This window comes from Rhyacophila brunnea, unplaced genomic scaffold, assembly GCF_057557595.1.
Source record: "Rhyacophila brunnea isolate RB1 unplaced genomic scaffold, BYU_Rbru_1.0 scaffold_4, whole genome shotgun sequence".
NCBI lineage: Eukaryota > Metazoa > Arthropoda > Insecta > Trichoptera > Rhyacophilidae > Rhyacophila > Rhyacophila brunnea.
The window spans coordinates 26,565,456-26,585,033 of record NW_028233068.1 but is presented as its reverse complement, the minus strand read 5'-3'; the positions used below and the strand labels follow the sequence as shown (position 1 = coordinate 26,585,033).

At 32.7% G+C, this 19,578-nt stretch overlaps 1 protein-coding gene and 1 long non-coding RNA gene across 2 annotated transcripts in view; both read right to left on the bottom strand.

Moving 5' to 3' along the window:
- LOC147067155 (uncharacterized) overlaps positions 1–19,578 on the bottom strand; it is a 561,518-nt gene that overhangs the window by 86,082 nt on the left and 455,858 nt on the right. The gene's annotated exons all lie outside the window — the stretch shown is intronic.
- Positions 1–19,578, bottom strand: part of LOC147067170 (protein amalgam-like) — a 281,872-nt gene that overhangs the window by 251,576 nt on the left and 10,718 nt on the right. Inside the window, exon 2 of the mRNA XM_085954904.1 lies at positions 18,747–18,947. Coding sequence (XP_085811030.1) covers positions 18,747–18,822 — 76 coding nt within the window. The 5' untranslated portion in view covers positions 18,823–18,947. The remainder of the gene's footprint in view (positions 1–18,746; positions 18,948–19,578) is intronic.

Here is a 19,578-nt window from a genome sequence, read left to right as displayed (position 1 = left end):
CCTGGGACTCCGGGTGCAATTCCCGATGGGTATTTTTATGATTCTTTCACTGCTGCTACTACTTACTTATGTTTCACTAGTACCACACTACTGTCATTAGTAATAAAAAGAATAATGTCGTATAATAAAAAGAAAAGAAAATCTTATTCCTAATCAAAGTATGTATCATTTTTGGTAGTAATGGGAGTTTTAGCGTATTGGATAATTTATGGTAACCAACTAAATACACAACACATATAAGTGTTATGCTTCACAGTTAAATGAGTGCAAGAGAATTCATAATAATATAATATGCTCATTCCCCCCATAGGGTTTATCAACACTGGAATAGGGTATGCGTGCATTTCGGTCAGGGATCGATAATTTTACATCTACACTGCCTTCAGTAAATAGCCACTTACCTACTTGATGCTGGCTTACTTTTCACACCATTTCAGTAAGAAATAATTATTTCTCTTTCACACATTTGATTTTCGTGCGAGATTGGAGACGTGCGCAGCTTAAAGCTCGCTTCCTATACACTTTGACACAGTAAAATTATGATAAATGAAATCTTAATTATCGAAAAGAACGCAATATTATTATGTTCAGTGTATATTCGTTGTTTATATAAAATCCCGTTAACATAGATAGCTAAATTAGTAACCTGACTCGTAGGTACTCGTGTCGATCCATAGCGATGGATTGATAACTTTTATCTGGAGGTTGTTTGTGACCGAGAAATCTTATCTCAGAGAAATAAATTTTCTGAAATTTCAAGAATTCTCTTTTCTCTAGAAATCATCAATGAGAAAACAGATGAAACACTAATACAGATTTCACCAAACGAAATTGCCAAACGAGTTACTCAACTAATTAAGCGGAATTTCTATTGTATGATCATCGGTGACATATTATAAGATAAGGATACCTACCTAATTCTTTAGATACTGCCCAATACTAGTGAGATACGTTCTTAGCTCAATGTATCATTGTTATTTTAATGTACATGATTTAGGACAATTTAGGTGAATACTCCACCCACCAGAGGCACCTAGCGGAAAAATACGAAGCTGGCAATGTCACACATTTTTTTGATAATTCACTTTTTAAAATGTTTTAATTAATAAATACATATCTCTTCTCATGTTCTCAAAAAAATCATTATGTATAGAATTCGTTAAGGGATTCTATCTTATTATATTATTAGTATCATGTTTATTATTAAAATTTAATTTATTAATAATGTTTTTTTCTATTTATCTTAAAAAATATCGATTTTTACAACAACAAAAAAATGTGTGTAACTTGAAATTCTTTTTAATTACCTATATCAAATCTAATTTCGGTATGGTCACAGTCACAGTATTGAAGCAATGCAGATTGCAGAGTATAATAAATACGGACATTTGTGTAGGTATGTATCTATATCTTTTTGCGACGGTGGCTGTCGACTATTTGAACAACCTAATGTCCTAATGGAACCACAAACTGGATTTTAATAAATAATAATCAATTTAATTTTACCCAGTCAGCCAAGCTCAACCACGCAATCAGAATCGCAATATGTACAAACTCTGCTCCTCCTGGGCGGCAATTATTGTACATGATATTGTTCTATTTGCTCTTAGTACGAGTAAAAAAATACTAAAAAAACACGAATAACATAATTTACTAAGTGAGTTACAGTAAGTACTTAATACCAAAGAATGAGTCATTCGATCTTACCACACTCGTTTTTGTTTTTTATTCTTCCAATTAAACAAAAAAACATTATGAAAACAAATTAGTGAGCCATGAAAAACTTAAGCGTCTAATTAATGTAATGAGCGATGACGTCAGCAAGAGTTGCAACCCTTAATCAGCTTATCTGACTCTTAAATTGGACTAAATTGTAATAATTAATGCCAAGAAATTCTTACATTAACCAGTCTTTCGTTATCAAGATGATACGTATTTATTCAAAAGAACTACTTACATAACTTTTATAAACCTACTTTTGTTTGAAGGTACTCGTATCAAGGAACACAGTTATGTGTAAGCAGTATAAGATATATTATTTAGTATACGAAAAACTGCTTATTCTTCTTCGTCGTCGTGTCAATGACAGAGCTTATCAAAATATGCTTATTCCATCTCGTTGACAAGCCTTGCAAGAGGCGTAGGCGTGCAAGGAAACTCCACACCGGTGACCCCTGAAAACGGTGATAACTACTAAAACCGGCTGATCTTTACCATTGTGAATTCGAATTTATTACTTCGATGTACTATTCTTAGTCGTATCCGGAAACTTGTACGTATGCAATTCGCCGTATCACACTTTATCGTGAAATGTTGTATCGGAAATATTTGGCCGTATATTAAAGACCGTCCAACCTCTTTGGGTCGTATAATAGTACTGACATACAATTCATCTCTAAATAAAACACGATTCTTGTTAGTTTACAGTATTTACACTTTACAGGAAGCCAGCAGCAAACAAATTTTGTAAATAGTCGATATACTGGATTATATGTTAGGTTAGTTGGTTAGTAAAGTTGACCGGATGATGATTTTTATATTGTTTGAAATGATAATAAAAAGACGCGTAGAGTCGTAGAGGGCTCAAACTTCGTCGAATTTCAGATTGTGACATGGTGCGAATTGTCGAAGCCGGTTTGCGCAACCAGCACAATTTCCTGACTCCCGAGAAAAAGTAAAAGATACATTAACTATTTTTATGTTTGTTAATTTTCATATACGTTACAAAATAAATTGTACTCCAAATAATCACGCAAATGTCAAAACCTTCACCCGGTAAAAAATCAAAGGTGGCTGCTGTTACGGGGTAGGAAGGAATATATACAAAATAATTCCTAGTTCTTAGGTATCTACAATGAGCCTGTGTACAGACAAACTCTTGTATAAGTCATGTCAGTATAATTAATTATTATATTACATGTTTTCTTTGAAAATAAAGAATGTCGCGCAAAAAATAGTAGTACAAATGACAACTGCCGTTACCTCGAGGCAGATTTATTTCGAATTAAGGGCCTATTACATACAATGTACTTAGATAATATTATATTTGATATTTTAAAACGAATCTGATGAAAGTTTACGACGACGAATGATTAAATTAGATGCCAGGCATTGTAGATTCAAGTGTTGCAAACAACGTTTTTAACATTATTTAGAATAATTGGATGAAAAAACACAGAAAATCAGAAACAATACCGAATAGCAAGAAAGGCTGCCCATCGTTCAAACGACCAACGTATAGAATATTGTTTCTACAATTCAACCATACTGAAATATATTTTGGAATGTTCAAAAGTTCATACAAAAATTTCATACCTTGTCTTCAATAAACCTCATTTCCAAATAATATGTAAATTTCTACTGCCAATTGATAAATAAATTAAAATCTTTCAATGTCTGTTCGAAATTTCAGGTTGTGTTATCTAATTGTGAATAATATTCGATTATTTTTAACGACCTTCAGTTAAAATACATGCCGCGGGTTTAAAGGTTAAACTGATTCAAACACTTTCGTGTTTCTGGAGAAAATAACGCTTAGATACTTAATGAACGATTTAGTGCGCCACGTTAAATAAGCAATGGGCAGGTACAGGTACCCTGAGTGATTATTAATTTTCTACCACAGGTTTGCCAACATTTGTATAAAAGATTGGTAGACACTTATTCTGATCGTTGTTACTTCGCGACACTTATCGAACACAAAAAGGTCGCAAAACTTGCAATTTCCGCAGCAATTTTAACAGCTGTGTCAATGAGATCACTGCAGCGTGTAGATCTCCGTTGTAGAAACGCTGCAAGTACTTAAAATTATTTTGTGGATGATTGAATGTCGTAATATCTATAAGTACTGAAAAGAAATTTTACTAAGCCTATTTATTATTACAAAAATGCACGATTTACGAGTTTCTCGTCTATATTTTGGACGTAATTACCAAATGGATTTTATTCAAGATGATTAAATTTTTTCATGGAACTGAATATATTACATTTTTCACTTTTGACATTTATCAATATGGGTATAGAGATCTGATTCGGTCGATAACTTCAGTGATTTAAGTCATTCTTCATCGGAACCTGTCTAACATGACTGAGGATCGTGACCCGGATGATTTAGCCATTGTGCAGTAGTCATCTTCACGGCCCTGCTCAATCCTTTTCAGCATTCAGTGGCACGGAAAGCCTGTGTCAATAAAAAAAACATTGGCACTATTTGCTCACCTAGAATCCATAGAGTGATCTTTCTCGTCCTCTCTAACTTCCGACCTGATCAAATAAGTTTTCCAAGTTGTCATCCACCCATAAGGCTATATATGACCTAAAGATTAAGTTCGGTGCAGGCAACCCGAAGAACAGTCAAGATGTAGACACAGAAATTGTAAAAGTTCGCTATCACTGATATACGTAGGTACTTACATCCATATTATTATATTGAGTAGTAAATCAAGAGGTGCTTTCTCGTTTATATGAACGTTAAAATTAATCGAAGATATCAGATGGAGGTGCGGAGTGCACCCATTGTGAATTAAATTCAATACAAAGTAACGGTCGAGACTTATTAATTTTACCTCTATCATAAATAATTTCTATAAGGTTGTACATGTTAGATCGCAGTAATAAGAAGACACGGAACACTGGAATGTAGGCTCTTTTAATTAGTTTCTGTATTAAAATAATACAGGGATAAATACTATATGAGGTGTCGGAATACTTAACTAATGTACTAAAAATTGAAGTCTCATTATTTTTAAAGAAACTTACAGTGAACGATTTATAATGTTGTATGTATTCCACATAGTTCAAGTCAAATACTGAGAATAGAAAAAGCAATATGGTAGTTTTGTATTTCGAAATTCGAATTTCAGAAACATACCTATTATGAAGTACCTACAGTTGATATCATTATGAAATTAAAATAACACTAAATTAATAATATATAAGGGATTTTCAAAGTCCAAATATTAATTATGAATAGAATTAAGTGTTACAGTAGTTCGCATTCAATTTAATAATAAGGGTGCGATTAGACGCTTTGGCAGATCGACATAATATGCATGTTTATATTGTCATACTGGGTACATAGATAATGCTACCATAGATTGGTGCATATATATGCCAAGGTTCTTGTGACAGAATAAATTACATAGATTTTCAGATTAATCACTAATCCCAAAGATCTATAACAATCTAACCAAAGTAACAATAATTACTGTACATACGTCTTAAAACAAACAAATGTGACTTGAATTAAGAAATTTTTGCAATCAGTAACCTATTGACTTACCGACCATATATAATAGATTCACATAGATTTGACGCGTACACAATTTCAGACAGTTCGTAAAACATTAAAAGTATGAAGCCAATGAGGTGTCGACTGATTAGTATGGAGCGCAAGGCCGACTATATTCAGGGAGTTGCATTGAATTGTAAATTGCGATAGTAGTGGTAGTAATCCATTATCTTCGAATGCAATGCGGTAACCCGTTCGCAACCATTGAATATTTTATATAGTAAATATATTTCAAATTATTAGATACCATTTATTTCAATATGTAACAATAATCATCTTCTACAAATAGCTTACCATATTGCATTAGATGTAAGAGCAATAATTAGCACGACCATCGATGTTTACAGTTTCGTGTCACAGCATGACTATAGTGGGCCTTGATGTAGCAGTTTTTAGACAATGAGATTTTATATTAATATGGTTCAGATAAAGTCTAAACTGAAGGAAGGCAATGTACGGTTTTCGTTTGTAAGAGCGTCTCATTGAGCGCAGAGAGAAAATCAAACATCATTGGTCCCTTTATTCGAATAGATAGATACTAAATAATAATATACTGTTTTAAAATCATCCATTTATTATAAATTTTAAAGTAATGACAAATTCTTTCTCAACTCTTTTGTTTTGTGAGTGCTGCCTACAATGATGGCGTTCGGATGATTAATGTGGGCCTCCCTGAAGGGCGAAGTAAGTTGAAAATAAAATTAACGTTAGTGGGTACATAACGTTTATCGCAGTCGACGCATCGCACACCCGCATCTCGAAGCCAGTCCGACGCATTCCCACTGCCCGGTCACAGTCACAAAACTAGTGGTACAATCACCCGCTCTTCAATAAATTTAAGTAGGTACTAAACATCACCGAAATTACATTGGCGTTCAAACTAGTGGTGAAGACAAAATACAGGTTGTATTTTTTTTTTAAATAATGAATAAAAACGTGACTCTATGTTTGTGCTTGATGGATATAACCGCAACTTAACTTCTGTAGAAGGAAAAGAATATAATAAAAACAGTTTTTTGTAAAAGTTTTTTAAGCTCAGTATAGTGAATCCCGCTGAAGTGGAACGGGGAAACTGTCGCGATCGCTGACAATTCACAACTTCCAAATACTGTCAATAATTATTATACATACTTATTTATTTTGGCGTCACAGCCGTGGGTGGGTGGGAACAATTTTATTGCACGCGCACAATTTCATTTTAAAACTACTAATTGTGATATTGGGAAAAATTCATAATTACTATAACATTACGAAACTTTAACAATCTTACATTAATCAATAATTGTTTGTGTCATTCTAAATAACGTTTAATAATACGATTGCAGTGTTTCAATATCACTTTAAAACCAGTTAAATGAGTTTCACCGGTGGATTTTTATTTTTATCTATTCTTGAATAATACAGAAGTCATAAAATTAACAAAATAAGTCTATAAAAAAACTCGAATTAGAATGTAATCTAGTTTTACGTCTGCGATAGATTAAAAATTGATTTACATCTTTTAGTATTTACGTAATCTGCGATCTTAATATTGTATCTATTGATTCTAATTCCTTTGGCTCAATCAATAACTTACGTATAATAATATATAATATTAACGTTTGAGTCACATAGGTATTGAGATTAATGTTTAAAAAAATACTTGGGCTTTATTTTCAATCAGGAATGAGGCTTGTGTGTTCAATTTTAGCTGCATGACCACTATTTAATGTTGAATGGTATTAATATAATCAAATATTCGCTGCACGCCGCTGGTTAGCACAGCAGGGGCCTCAGTTTTAATAAGTAATAATTAAGATACGTGATGCATATACACTGGAATGAAATTTTAGAAAAGTACGGGTTTAATTTTGTAAACCAATGCGTTTTATAGATAACAATAACAGTGGAAAGAATCCAGGCTTCAGGTAATATTGACAGCAGATGCTATTTTATGGTCATATTTATTATTAATATTTAGTTTATTAAGTTTTAAATTTTTCATCGTTTAGATTTTTGAATAATTCATTGTTTTAATATACATAGTACATACATACACATTTTATAATAAGATTTTTTTAATCGGTCTACTGTAAAATTTACATAATATACGACATTTTCCCGATTTTTGGTGAAACAATATTGTTTAATTAATATAGAAATATTGTTTCTTTAATGTCATCATGATTAGGTACTAAATAATTGTCATCAATGACGCAGTGAATATGTACCAAACAGTCCTTTGAATACTTAAGTTTGTGAATATTTTCTATATAGAATTGTACAACTATTAGGCATAAAGCCCATTAACGCAGCGAGTGCGGCGCTCGCGCAAAATTTCTACAAGTGGCGCGTAAATCAACGAAAATACAACGTAATCAAATACGCCAGCGCCCACTTAGTGCAGGATCCCATAGACTTGTCGTATACATAATATGCGGAACGCATTCTGACAATTGGAATAGGTTTTAGGGGTCACCAAGATATATAATGTCGATGTTGCCAGGCGATATTAGTGGTCAATTTTTTTTTATTGAGGTTTTAATTTTTTTTCTTATAACCCACCAAAAATTGTTCTGAGTTCTTCAATAAAACTAATACGGGATCAGGGATTGATTGAAAATGCAATAATTGTACCATGCCATCGGCATGGTCGTAGAACGGTCCGTCCCGTTTGAAAAAATAAAAATAGCGGGTAGTGAAATGTGTTCAAAATTATCGATTCTTAGGACCCTTCTTGGCTTAAATTATTTTATTTAGTAGCATTTTTGTATATAATCACCTAAATTGGTTTCTTTACTATTTCTATGCATATGACATTCGTTTTAGTATTATGGTTAATCCAGAAACAGTGTAGGTTGCATATATAGGTAGGTGAATAAATGAAATAACGATAACCACTAACCACACTAAGTACCTACACATTTATTAAAAAAAAAGAAACAACAAGTCAAGTGTTCAAACTCCTTTAAGTATCATGATCACAGTTTTTACAAACACTACTTACACATTTGCACAATGATATACATGTCAAAGCCGATTTCTTATAACTACGTGATAATGTACGGCAGTTAGAATTACATTTGCATGGTTTAATTAAATAATTTGGTAGAGGTTCATTCGTCATTTGTCTTGGATACGAATTATTTTCTCGTAACGCATAGTCAAGTTGTAGGACATCAAGAGGCTCAAATAGTGGAACATATGAGCTTTCCCATAAATAAACTTATGCTGAAGGCTTTAAACAGTGTAAATACAATGAATCATATGTGCATATCACTCTTGACAAATTTAAACTAAATTCAATATTTTGGGAAATAAATTTATGCCGAAGCTCATTCGCTATTGGTTTTTGTTTATATAATAAGTAAGTGCAAACTTTTTCCAGGTCTTGAAACTGCTGTGGTCTCCAATAAACCATTTCCTAAAGCTGAAAGTGCATCCTGAACAAAACTCGTTGACGAGATGGTTAAAGCTTGTTTCTTTTAAATATTTTCGCCAAGAGATTCAGCTGCCAAATGGCATTCTAAAACATGGAATTTCTTCTGAGATCCCTCAAACCATAATCCATGGCAACCAATCGTTGCAAGTTTATTCCAGAAATGAATGCCTAAAATTAAAACATCTGTATCGGGACTGTGATAATCTCCAAATTTTGCATTTTTACAGCATGAAATATATGACAGAACATTCTATACTCCAGAGTCTGCTTCTAAATGATTTTGATTTTAAATCAATGGCGTCAGTGAAAATTGATCCCTGCAATTTAAACCATTGTGTGGGGTCGTCAAATCCACCACAATGTACAGCTCACTATTTCCGTTGATTTTTGCAAATGTGGGAGCATTTTTGCAAATACATTTAACAAGCTGTAATTTATTTTGAGGGCTCACAAAAAAATCTTTGCAATTAATCCACCACATACCTACTACATACACTAAGGGACAATCTCCAAGGCTTAGATATTATAAGCATTTACACTGTTTAAGTGCTTCAGCACAAGTTTATTTATGGAAAAGCTCATCTGATCCACTATTGAGCCTATTGATTTCCTACAACTTCTAACAATTATGAGAAAATAATTTGTATCCAAGACAAATGACGAATGAACCTCTGCCAAATTATTTGGTTAAACCATGCAAATGTAATTCTGACTGCCGTACATTATCACGTAGTTATAAGAAATCGGCTTTGACACGAATATCATTGTGCAAATGTGTAAGTATTGTTTGTAAAAACTGTGATCATGATACCTAAAGCAGTTTGAACACTTGACTTCTTGTTTCTTTTTTTTAATAAATGTGTAGGTACTTAGTGTGGTTAGTGGTTATCGTTATTTCATTTATTCACCTACCTATATATGCAACCTACACTGTTTCTGGATTAACCATAATACTAAAACGAATGTCATATGCATAGAAATAGTAAAGAAACCAATTTAGGTGATTATATACAAAAATGCTACTAAATAAAATAATTTAAGCCAAGAAGGGTCCTAAGAATCGATAATTTTGAACACATTTCACTACCCGCTATTTTTATTTTTTCAAACGGGATGGACCGTTCTACGACCATGCCGATGGCATGGTACAATTATTGCATTTTCAATCAATCCCTGATCCCGTTTTGGTTTTATTGAAGAACTCAGAACAATTTTTGGTGGGTTATAAGAAAAAAAATTAAAACCTCAATAAAAAAAAATTGACCACTAATATCGCCTGGCAACATCGACATTATATATCTTGGTGACCCCTAAAACCTATTCCAATTGTCAGAATGCGTTCCGCATATTATGTATACGAAAAGTCTATGGGATCCTGCACTAACTGGAGTTCACGACGAATTATACGCGCCCGCCGCATGAATCATCGTTTTTTCGCGAATCACCGCTTCTCGGCGATACGAATAAAAGAAAATACAATGGAGTCCATTCATTGAACACGGCTACCAAAATTACGCTGCTGGAGGCGTCGTCGATCGACGGGCGAAAAGCAATTATTTAATAACAGAGAATCATTGTTTAATTTTATTGCGTGTCAAGTTTATCGCTGGTTGAATAATGTCGTCGTAAATATTAATTACAAGCCCCGAAATAATATAATATTTTTATTGCTTTGTTATGAGAGGCGCTGTAATAATAATTATTTTGTGCTGCTTGGGCCGCTTATTACATAGGTGAAGGGTAATGCGCGGCACGAGACTTGTGATTATGGTTATGAATAAACGCTGCATACGCGGACTTCGCCCGCTCGACGCGTTCTATGGGCACCATCGCTTAGGCCTACCGCCCATTACGACGGCTAAACGCAACCAAAACTAGCCGGAAATAGCACTCTTTTGACGGTAATTCCTCATTCCTCCGCGCAATATCCCAATGTTAACCTAGATGTCCTAGACTGCTACTTCTCGCGATCTGCGGTTGCGTCTAGCCATTGTAATGGGCGGCGGGCCTATGTGAACGTTTTAAAAACAATAACGTGAGATTCCTAAGAACTAATTTTATCAATAAATATTATGACACAAAACATGGACACAAAATAACATTGATATCGATTTGTTGATACGATTATTTTAGTTCTTAGTTTTATTAGTATTGAAATTATAATCGTACATTTACCTACTACATATTACAATATATTACTTACAAAAGATTTCACACGAAAACTAAACAGTATTTTAGCAATAATTCATGATATAATAGTAAATAGTAAAATTTTATTGATACAACGATAAGATAATATCGCTAATTCTATGTATATATAATCAAAGATAACCAACCTATTTTACTGGAAAAATATAAAGATATGGAAACATATTATTTATATGTCTATTTAATTAACTGATAATTGTGAAGGTTAAACTTAACTAAGTTTTTAAATAAACAAATTATTCGTGCAATCGTTTGGTATATTAATAATATTATGGTATGTAGTCATTCAACCAGTTCGCAACGGTTGTCACAAGCCAGTTGTTAAAATGAACCCGAAGTGCCAACCGATAGTAGAAATAATGTTTGTTATAATAGGTATTATAAAAACATAACCAATATCAATTATAAAAAATATATATTTACGAAATATATGTAATAGTGAGTAGTGACGGTAGGTGGGTAAGTAGGTAGCTACTGATAGAATAATTTGACTAGGCGATGAATTGTGCCATATTATACCCGTTCCATAAAAAATAAGTATTTCATTATATCAAGGGAAAAGTGTGTTTCCATGTTCCTAGTAGACGATTTGACGTGTCGTTGACTTTAAATTTGCAAGTAGTGACCTACAGGTCTTATGGAAGTAGGGTTACGAGATGAAAAGTTACAAACTGAGAACAAATAAATGAGATGGAATGGAGATCGGTATGGAAAATTTATGCAGATTTTAAATGGAAAATACCTAATTAAGGAAATCATATCTTCCTCTTTTCGTATAATCCCCTATCGGAGGTCGGCCAACATAGGTGAGATCTTCGCTATTTTATTTGCTATCCGGAGGAGTTCGATGGAGCTGCACTCATATCAATCACTGCGTTTCTTAAGCCTCGAAATGCTACGTCGTCATCTGCAACGTTTCCCTTGAATAACGATTTGGGGAATACTGCACTTTTATACTCTCACAATGTGGCTAAAGTACTCTAGTTCTCTGGTATTGATACTACGGGAAACTTCTCGGTCCTTTCCCATCTGTTTGACGACATCAACATTGTCTCTTTGTCCAACGAATTTTCAGGAATTTATAAACCCATATCTCTAAAGCCTCAACTCTTCGTGACATCTCATGATTTAGGAAAAAGAACATAAGAACAAGCCACACGCAGTTAATATTATATATAGGCACTTACTAATTAAAATGTCCGATTTTTTTCTGTTTATATGGATACAAAATGTATAACAATTAATAGTGTAAAAAAATATATGAACATACTATGTATGTATAAGTAGAGAAATGGAAAGCATATGAGACCGATTTTTAAATGGATGTACATTCATTTTTAGAGGGTGGGGGGCAAACCGACCTTTTGGTTATCATCTGGTAACCCTATCTATAAGTATGGAAGTTTACTTGGTTTAAGATATAGGTCACTATTGTATTTCTTACGTTTTGCTCTGTTAACGATAATAATATAATAGTAATAATATTTAACTGTTGAAAAAAGTCATGGCCTCTTTGGGTCAGCTCTTTTTTGTATTATTTTATGTTAAGAATATTATTTCCTAATTAAAACTTCGCACGTTTTAAATAATTACCATTAATATTAACGCAGCAAATCCATCAGGTGAAATTAAATTACAACTAGATGGGTGCGATACTACGGCGGGGGTAGGTACATAAAATCAACCCACAAATCACTTAGAAATAGATCCGCTATAATGATTTATAGTACAGCTCTAGCGTGATAAATGATAAATGACCTCACGGCTTCCAAAATAACATACATAAAGGTGGGAGAGGTTATGTTACGAAAAAAAAACATGCCTTATTGCCGAGCGAAAGTCGAAGAATTTATTTGAAAATCAATTTGAATTCAGACCGTATTACCATATTTGAAAAACTTTAATAAAGAAGATTCCAAAAATACAGATAATATACGTGCGTATATAGCACTACTGCAATTATTAACAAGCTATAATATCTAATTGAATTTCAAATAAGGTATTACGTGTAAACGTAAACATAGTTTGGTTTAAATTTAACTCCATCTATGTACATTACCAGCCTACGCCAAAGTCACATTCAGCCAAATTAAAACTAAATATTTATTACTGCATCGCCATCTTTTTTTACACTCATAACAGGACACAAGATTGATTCTGCATGAAAAACAGTTGACATTATATTACTTACATATTTATTGAATTATAGTTGCATGTCACTTAAACTTAGTGCTTTTGTAAAAGAGATTACAATCAAGGATGTTGTATAAAAACCCTCTCACATATTATGAGAGCGAGACTTTGACAAGATGACAATTGGTTAAAGTCGTTTTTAGTGCAAATTGTTTTTTATCAAACATCGAATTATAGGTACTCTCAGATTTTCTTGGCTATTTGTCCCGGTCACACTGAAAGATAATAATAGACCTTCTTATAGACATGAAAGTGAAACTGTGAAAAGATGACAATTGGTTAAACCAGCTGAAAGTATATTTTCAGTGCAGATTGATTTGTATCAATCATCATATTGTACTCTCAGATTTGCCTGACATCTGTCCCGGTGGCACTACAAGATAATCGCCTTGTAAAATATTATTAATTAACAATCACGTAAAATACCAAATAATAATACCTACGTAACTCTGCAATCAAAGAAAAATTTCAACAGGCCGCCATTTTGGATGCCATTTATAAAGAGTTGACAACACCGAAAATGTTAACTTTTCTATAGACCAACAATTCAACCATACTAAAATCGTTCTAACAATGAATTGCTGTCAAATTTTTGCACATCCCTTAAACTACAGTTCAAATACCTCGGTTACAATTATTATTATATTATTAATTACCTCGGAAGATCAAAATAACACTAGTTTCTTTGCAATAATATCATATTATTATTTCGTAGTTAATAATATCATTAATACCCCACCCCTCCTACAGTTTTTAATGACGACAGCACAACACTCAACTGGACAACACGTATTTTTCCAAGTAAGTAAGTATTCATAACGAAATTTACATCTGAAATACTGGTGGGAGGAGGGTATGAATAGATTTAAATAAATGGAAGTTGAAATTCTACAACGTTTTTTCGAAATGTAAACTTCGATAACAGTTTGATTAATTTGTTAAAAGTCTTGTTCAAATTTTCAACAATATCAATATATATTTTAAATGACAGTTTATTAGGCGTATTTAAAACATAATATGTAAATTTATTTTTATCTCGCCGTATTAAAATTAAAAAGTCTGCTTTGTATGTCAAAAGTCATGATGTCAATGAGGTGTTAAATAAATTATTACTTATACCTTTTATATGTATCTTAATTGGTACAGTATATCAGTGGCTATATTTAAACGATTAGGCCGATTAAATTTTTTATTTGTTGTATGTTTAATACTACAGCAGGCCACGTGGCCCAATGACAGTATTGTAATTACACTAATTAGTAGTAGAAATGAAACAATCACAAATACTCAAGCTTTGATAAATCAGTGAAAATCACATACATATTGTGACCTCACAGGGAATCAAAACCAGAGCCTGCAGTTGAAAGGCCAGCGCTTTACGTAGTGGACTACGAGGGCCGCGTTAAGAGCATACTTCAGTGAAACGGCAAATAATTCTCAACTATACGTGCGACGAAATTTCGGACTGGCTGGCAATCGGAGAGCGAAAGTCGAGCTGTGAACACGTCAATTTGTTTTGTGATGGCGTCGGGGGAATTAATTCTTAAATCGTGTAAAGATGACTAATAAACGTTACCCATTTACTTGAAAAAGAAAACATGTCAATGAATATATTATTATTATTAGTAATAGAACAATAAACGTAACATTAAATGGACGCATGTTGACTTTTTATGACAAATTATGTTTTGTTCTGCACGCGCATTTGCACAATCTTCGCGTCGCGTAGTCACGATCGTTTTAGACCGTGCCCCAGCTGAAGTATAGCCTTAAATGTTGGTGGGTGGCAACGCCATATTCAGTAGGAGAGATGGAGAGGCATTCATCCAGCAGTGGATGGAGACTAGATAAGATGATGAGTCAAATCGTGAAATTCTATTATTTAAAACGAAAGCTTGAATAATGCAATAACTCCACTGGGTATACAAATATCGCACGTCAGAAACTTACCACATTTATGCATACATTAATTTGAATTGGCGTTATAGCAATAATGACATTGTGGATAAAAATACATTATTAATATTACCTAACGCGTTCATCTATTCGGTCTATAAACCTGTTGAAGCGATTCATTATAGAATAGCATCAAAGCGATAACGTTGAATAAACTTAAAAAAATCGATAAAAGAATTTCGTTATTTATCTGTACGAAAAAGTTTCTTTTCGAACAAAACTCTCGTAACCTCTCAGAATAGAATTTATCTTTAAACATGAAAATGTTAATGTGGGAAAATCTACAAATAATATCGTTGAGCGGAATATATTATCATGAAGCATGTGATAACGTAATGGCTTTTGATCAAAGGGACCCGAAGGAGATAGACGATGAATAATAAGGTCACACATTTTATAGGGGTAGGTTAAGAATTCATCTTCACAACGATTGAGAAACACTTACTATAACGTACGATTATTATCGAATCAGAGAAAGCGATGAATTATTTTATTTTATTGTTGTAATCGAAGTAGAAACTCCTACAGCATACGTAAAATAAATATCATTTTATGAAATGATGCGTCCTACGTCTTACCACTTGTGTACATTTGTCTATTTTGGTTTGGAGCATTATAAACATCTAAACTCTGCAATAATTTAACTCTCTCTTTATAACTATGACAACCATGTAATAGTATGCATTGACAGATCTTTTTACACGTCTAAAAACACATGAATTACAATTGAAATCAAAACCTTCAAATTAAATAAAGAAAACTTGAACTGGGGTTGTAGAGTCGTTTAAAAACAACAAGAATTCGACTCTTATTCAGACTTTTGTAAGTTAGTATAACATATATCAGTGGCGAAGGGTGGAGGTAGGCTGTTTAGATCCGACATGAATAATGCACATTGAACGTTGTCAGTCAGTTTTTTTTTAATTGAACTAAGACTACAATTTGCCGATGGTGTTTGTTAGTTTTTAAAAATCAATTAAACCATGCCTTTGTGGTAATATATAAACCATCCATTTTATTTTTGGTATGTTATGGGCGATTCGACAAAATAGTGCAAACATTTTTCATCCATACTTATTTGTTTTCATTGAATTAAGAATACATGTTACACATGTGTTGGTTAGTTTTTTTAAATTCATTATACCCAGCTTAAACCAAACCATAGTAGATAAAAAATATTATTCTATCTATAAAATATCCAATATTATGTATGGCTTAATGGCATACTTTTAGATATTTTATAGATAGACGATTATTTTATGACTATTATCTATTATGGCTTGGTTTTCTGAGTGTTTAATTGATTTTTAAAAACTGACCATCACCATCTGCAAATTGTAGTCTTATTTCAATGAAAACAAATACGTATGACTGACAAAGTTTATTGTGGACATGTCGGATCTTAACAGCCTACCTCCACCCTTCGCCACTGAGTCATATATCACCGATTCTCTTTTAAATTTGGTTTTAAAATGTAGTTGGAGATGGTCAATTAGGACCACATTCCCGATTTACATACATAATAACTCAATACCCATTTTTCTTTAAGAAAATTTTGAATTAAGAATCATTGCGTTAATTGCATACCTACCAACATTATTATTAATACATAGGAAAAATTTCAGTTGATCTATGAATGAAAGTCATATTATAACATTTACACAAAGAATCGTAATTTTTATCAATGAGATAACTAAAACAAAATATATTAATATAAGTTATTACCTAATGCCGGATAATACATTTTTAATTACTGTAAATATTATTGTATTTTACAGATCATTTTATTCTGCAATGTCCCATTATTGAACTAAGAAAAAATGTGGAAATCCTATATTAAGATTGTAAGTTATTAAATTTCGACGTCTAGTAGGGAAATTCTTCATTTTAATTTGCTCGAAGAAATAACAAGCACTAATTATTATGTTGGTTTGATCTTTTGACACATTTTCTACTTGAATAATGTATCATAAAACCATGGCCCATTTTGTTTTACGACATCATCACACTGATCACACATATAAATGAACATACATGACAATAAATTGGTAGGTATTTGTTATTTCTTTTAATATAATGTTTTATATAATTATATAATTATTATTATTAAATATAGTACCTACCTATAAATTAATCTATAAGTATTAAGTATAGTGCCAACAGCTATTATTGTTGGCAATATCGATTTGCATGGCCCCCTTATTATTTCGCGGCGTAAATAGGTTAATGGAATTTAACTTTACATTATTTTATAAGTCAGAAAGAAGCTTTAGTGTGAATTAGCATGCAAAGGAGTCATAATTCAGCTCCTTTTTCGTGGTAATTTTCCAACCTGGCAGCACCGACACGATTCTATACAATAATAAAATAGGGTACGTAGGTACCATCAACTGGCAACACCCAGAAATATTTTCACGAACGGCGTACAAACGTATCAATTTAAATTATGTTCAGTGGCCAACAAGGTGAACAAAAAGAATAATTTAACATGCTAATTTTAGCTGAATACAGTACGATATAGACATTACTTGCGTATTATTTTCGAGAGCTTTTATTCAAACCCATTGTTATTTTAGACATGTAACAAATTGTCAGATAATATTTGGTTTTTTATTTGTAATTTACCGTAAAATAGAAAAATTAACCGTCAAGTTGCTATCAGTATTCAACAATGAACGCACGAACACCAATTAATTACCCATGTGATTTTGTGATAGGAGAGTGCGAGGATCCAAATGAAACGATATTTTCCCCCCTAAAATTGGTTATTGTAAAAGAGCACGTCGGTTATTAAATGTTAAAAAAACATTGTTTATCCTTTTATTTCTGAAAAATAATAATTCTTCTGGCATTGCAGCCACGACGAAATCTCTTTGGTACGGTAGTGTCATTTGAAAGTAAAAGCGCGTGTACACGTGCATGGAACTACTGTCCGGAATAGTGCCTATTTTAAACTATCATGACAATAACTATTTACACGTAAAAGTGCTGACTGCCTCTCCAATCTCATTCTTCAAGAATAAGGGAGACGCGAGGTTGTCATTGTATACTACTATCTGACAGGTCGTATTGAAAATCGGTTAAGCTCAAAATGAGTAGTTTATTTTTTTACCGGCATCTTCGCCCCTATCGCTCTACTGCGCAGGCGCAGATCGAAAATAGTATTACTTGCGCGCAATAAATCAACACGATTCGGAAGCTTCCAAACTTGTTTAATTTATGCACGCAATCTTGCCAACTGCAGGATAATACATGTTTCCCCATACATTTTCTTACTGTGCACAGTACATCCATGCACGTGTAAACGGGGTACGTATAAGGATTCCAACACATAAATGAGTCGCCTACACTGCCAGAAGAATCTGACACCATTCTACATACTTCAGGTTTCATTTTTAAATAAAAAAACACCGGTTCTATTCACATAATATGTGGAAGAAGTACCTTCCTGCCAACAGATCATATTTTTACTATAGTAAGTAGTCCGTCAACATGTGTGCTATTTTTATTTGCCATACTTATTTGTTTTCAAGGAAAGCACAATAGACTACCTATAGTTTATACAAGACAGAATAGTATATAGGTGGCGGTATTCTGAAGTCCTTTTCCAATTTTAATGGGATAAATTAATAAACATAATGAACGAATAATAAAAGAAAAAATAAGGTAAACTCTTACCTGTTGTGTCCATAAGAGCCATTGCCAAGAATGCGATGAGCAGCAATCCTAAACAGTTCCTGAATGCGAACGCCATGGTTTTAAATTCCAATAGTCACTGGTTTAATTCCAACTATTACACTGTTCACACAGATTAATCTAAAACGGAGATTCCTTGAAGCCGATGGAGACGTCTTTAACACTGTTTAAAGGCACTAATCGCTGAAAAAAATATAAAAAAAAACAATTATTAAAATTTATTTTTACTGAAACTTAAAAGGGTGTCCTATTTTGGGTATATGTCATAAATAAACATGGTTCCGTGTTTCTTTTTCAAGGAGGATCGATAACATAATAATAAATAAACCCATCGCCCGCACAATGAAAGATAGGTAGGTACTATGCATTTGAATTAGTTATAGGTTTGTTAGTGACATTATTTTACATGTTTCTCGTTTCACATACAGTTTATATTTTATATTAAGTACTGCAATAGTAATCATAGAGTTAAATAATAGTTCTGATATCGGATGCACATTTTCACTAAGGTAGCATTTAACAGTTCGAAATAAATTTTATAACAGTACTTACTTCTCGTAAAAAAAAATCTGTTAATACAAACTCTACTCTGTGGAGGCACGCCCATATGATCCTATTAGGATCGGACATGGTCGAAAAAAAACTTACCTATATCTAAGTACCTAATATCATTAATATTTAATTCTACAAAATTAGTTTTAAAACTACACTATAAACATAGTCATGAATGTCATGATAATGGTATTATTACAACCGAAATGGCTATCGATTCATTTACGCGTGATATTACTTAGGTATAAAAGTTACATACGAT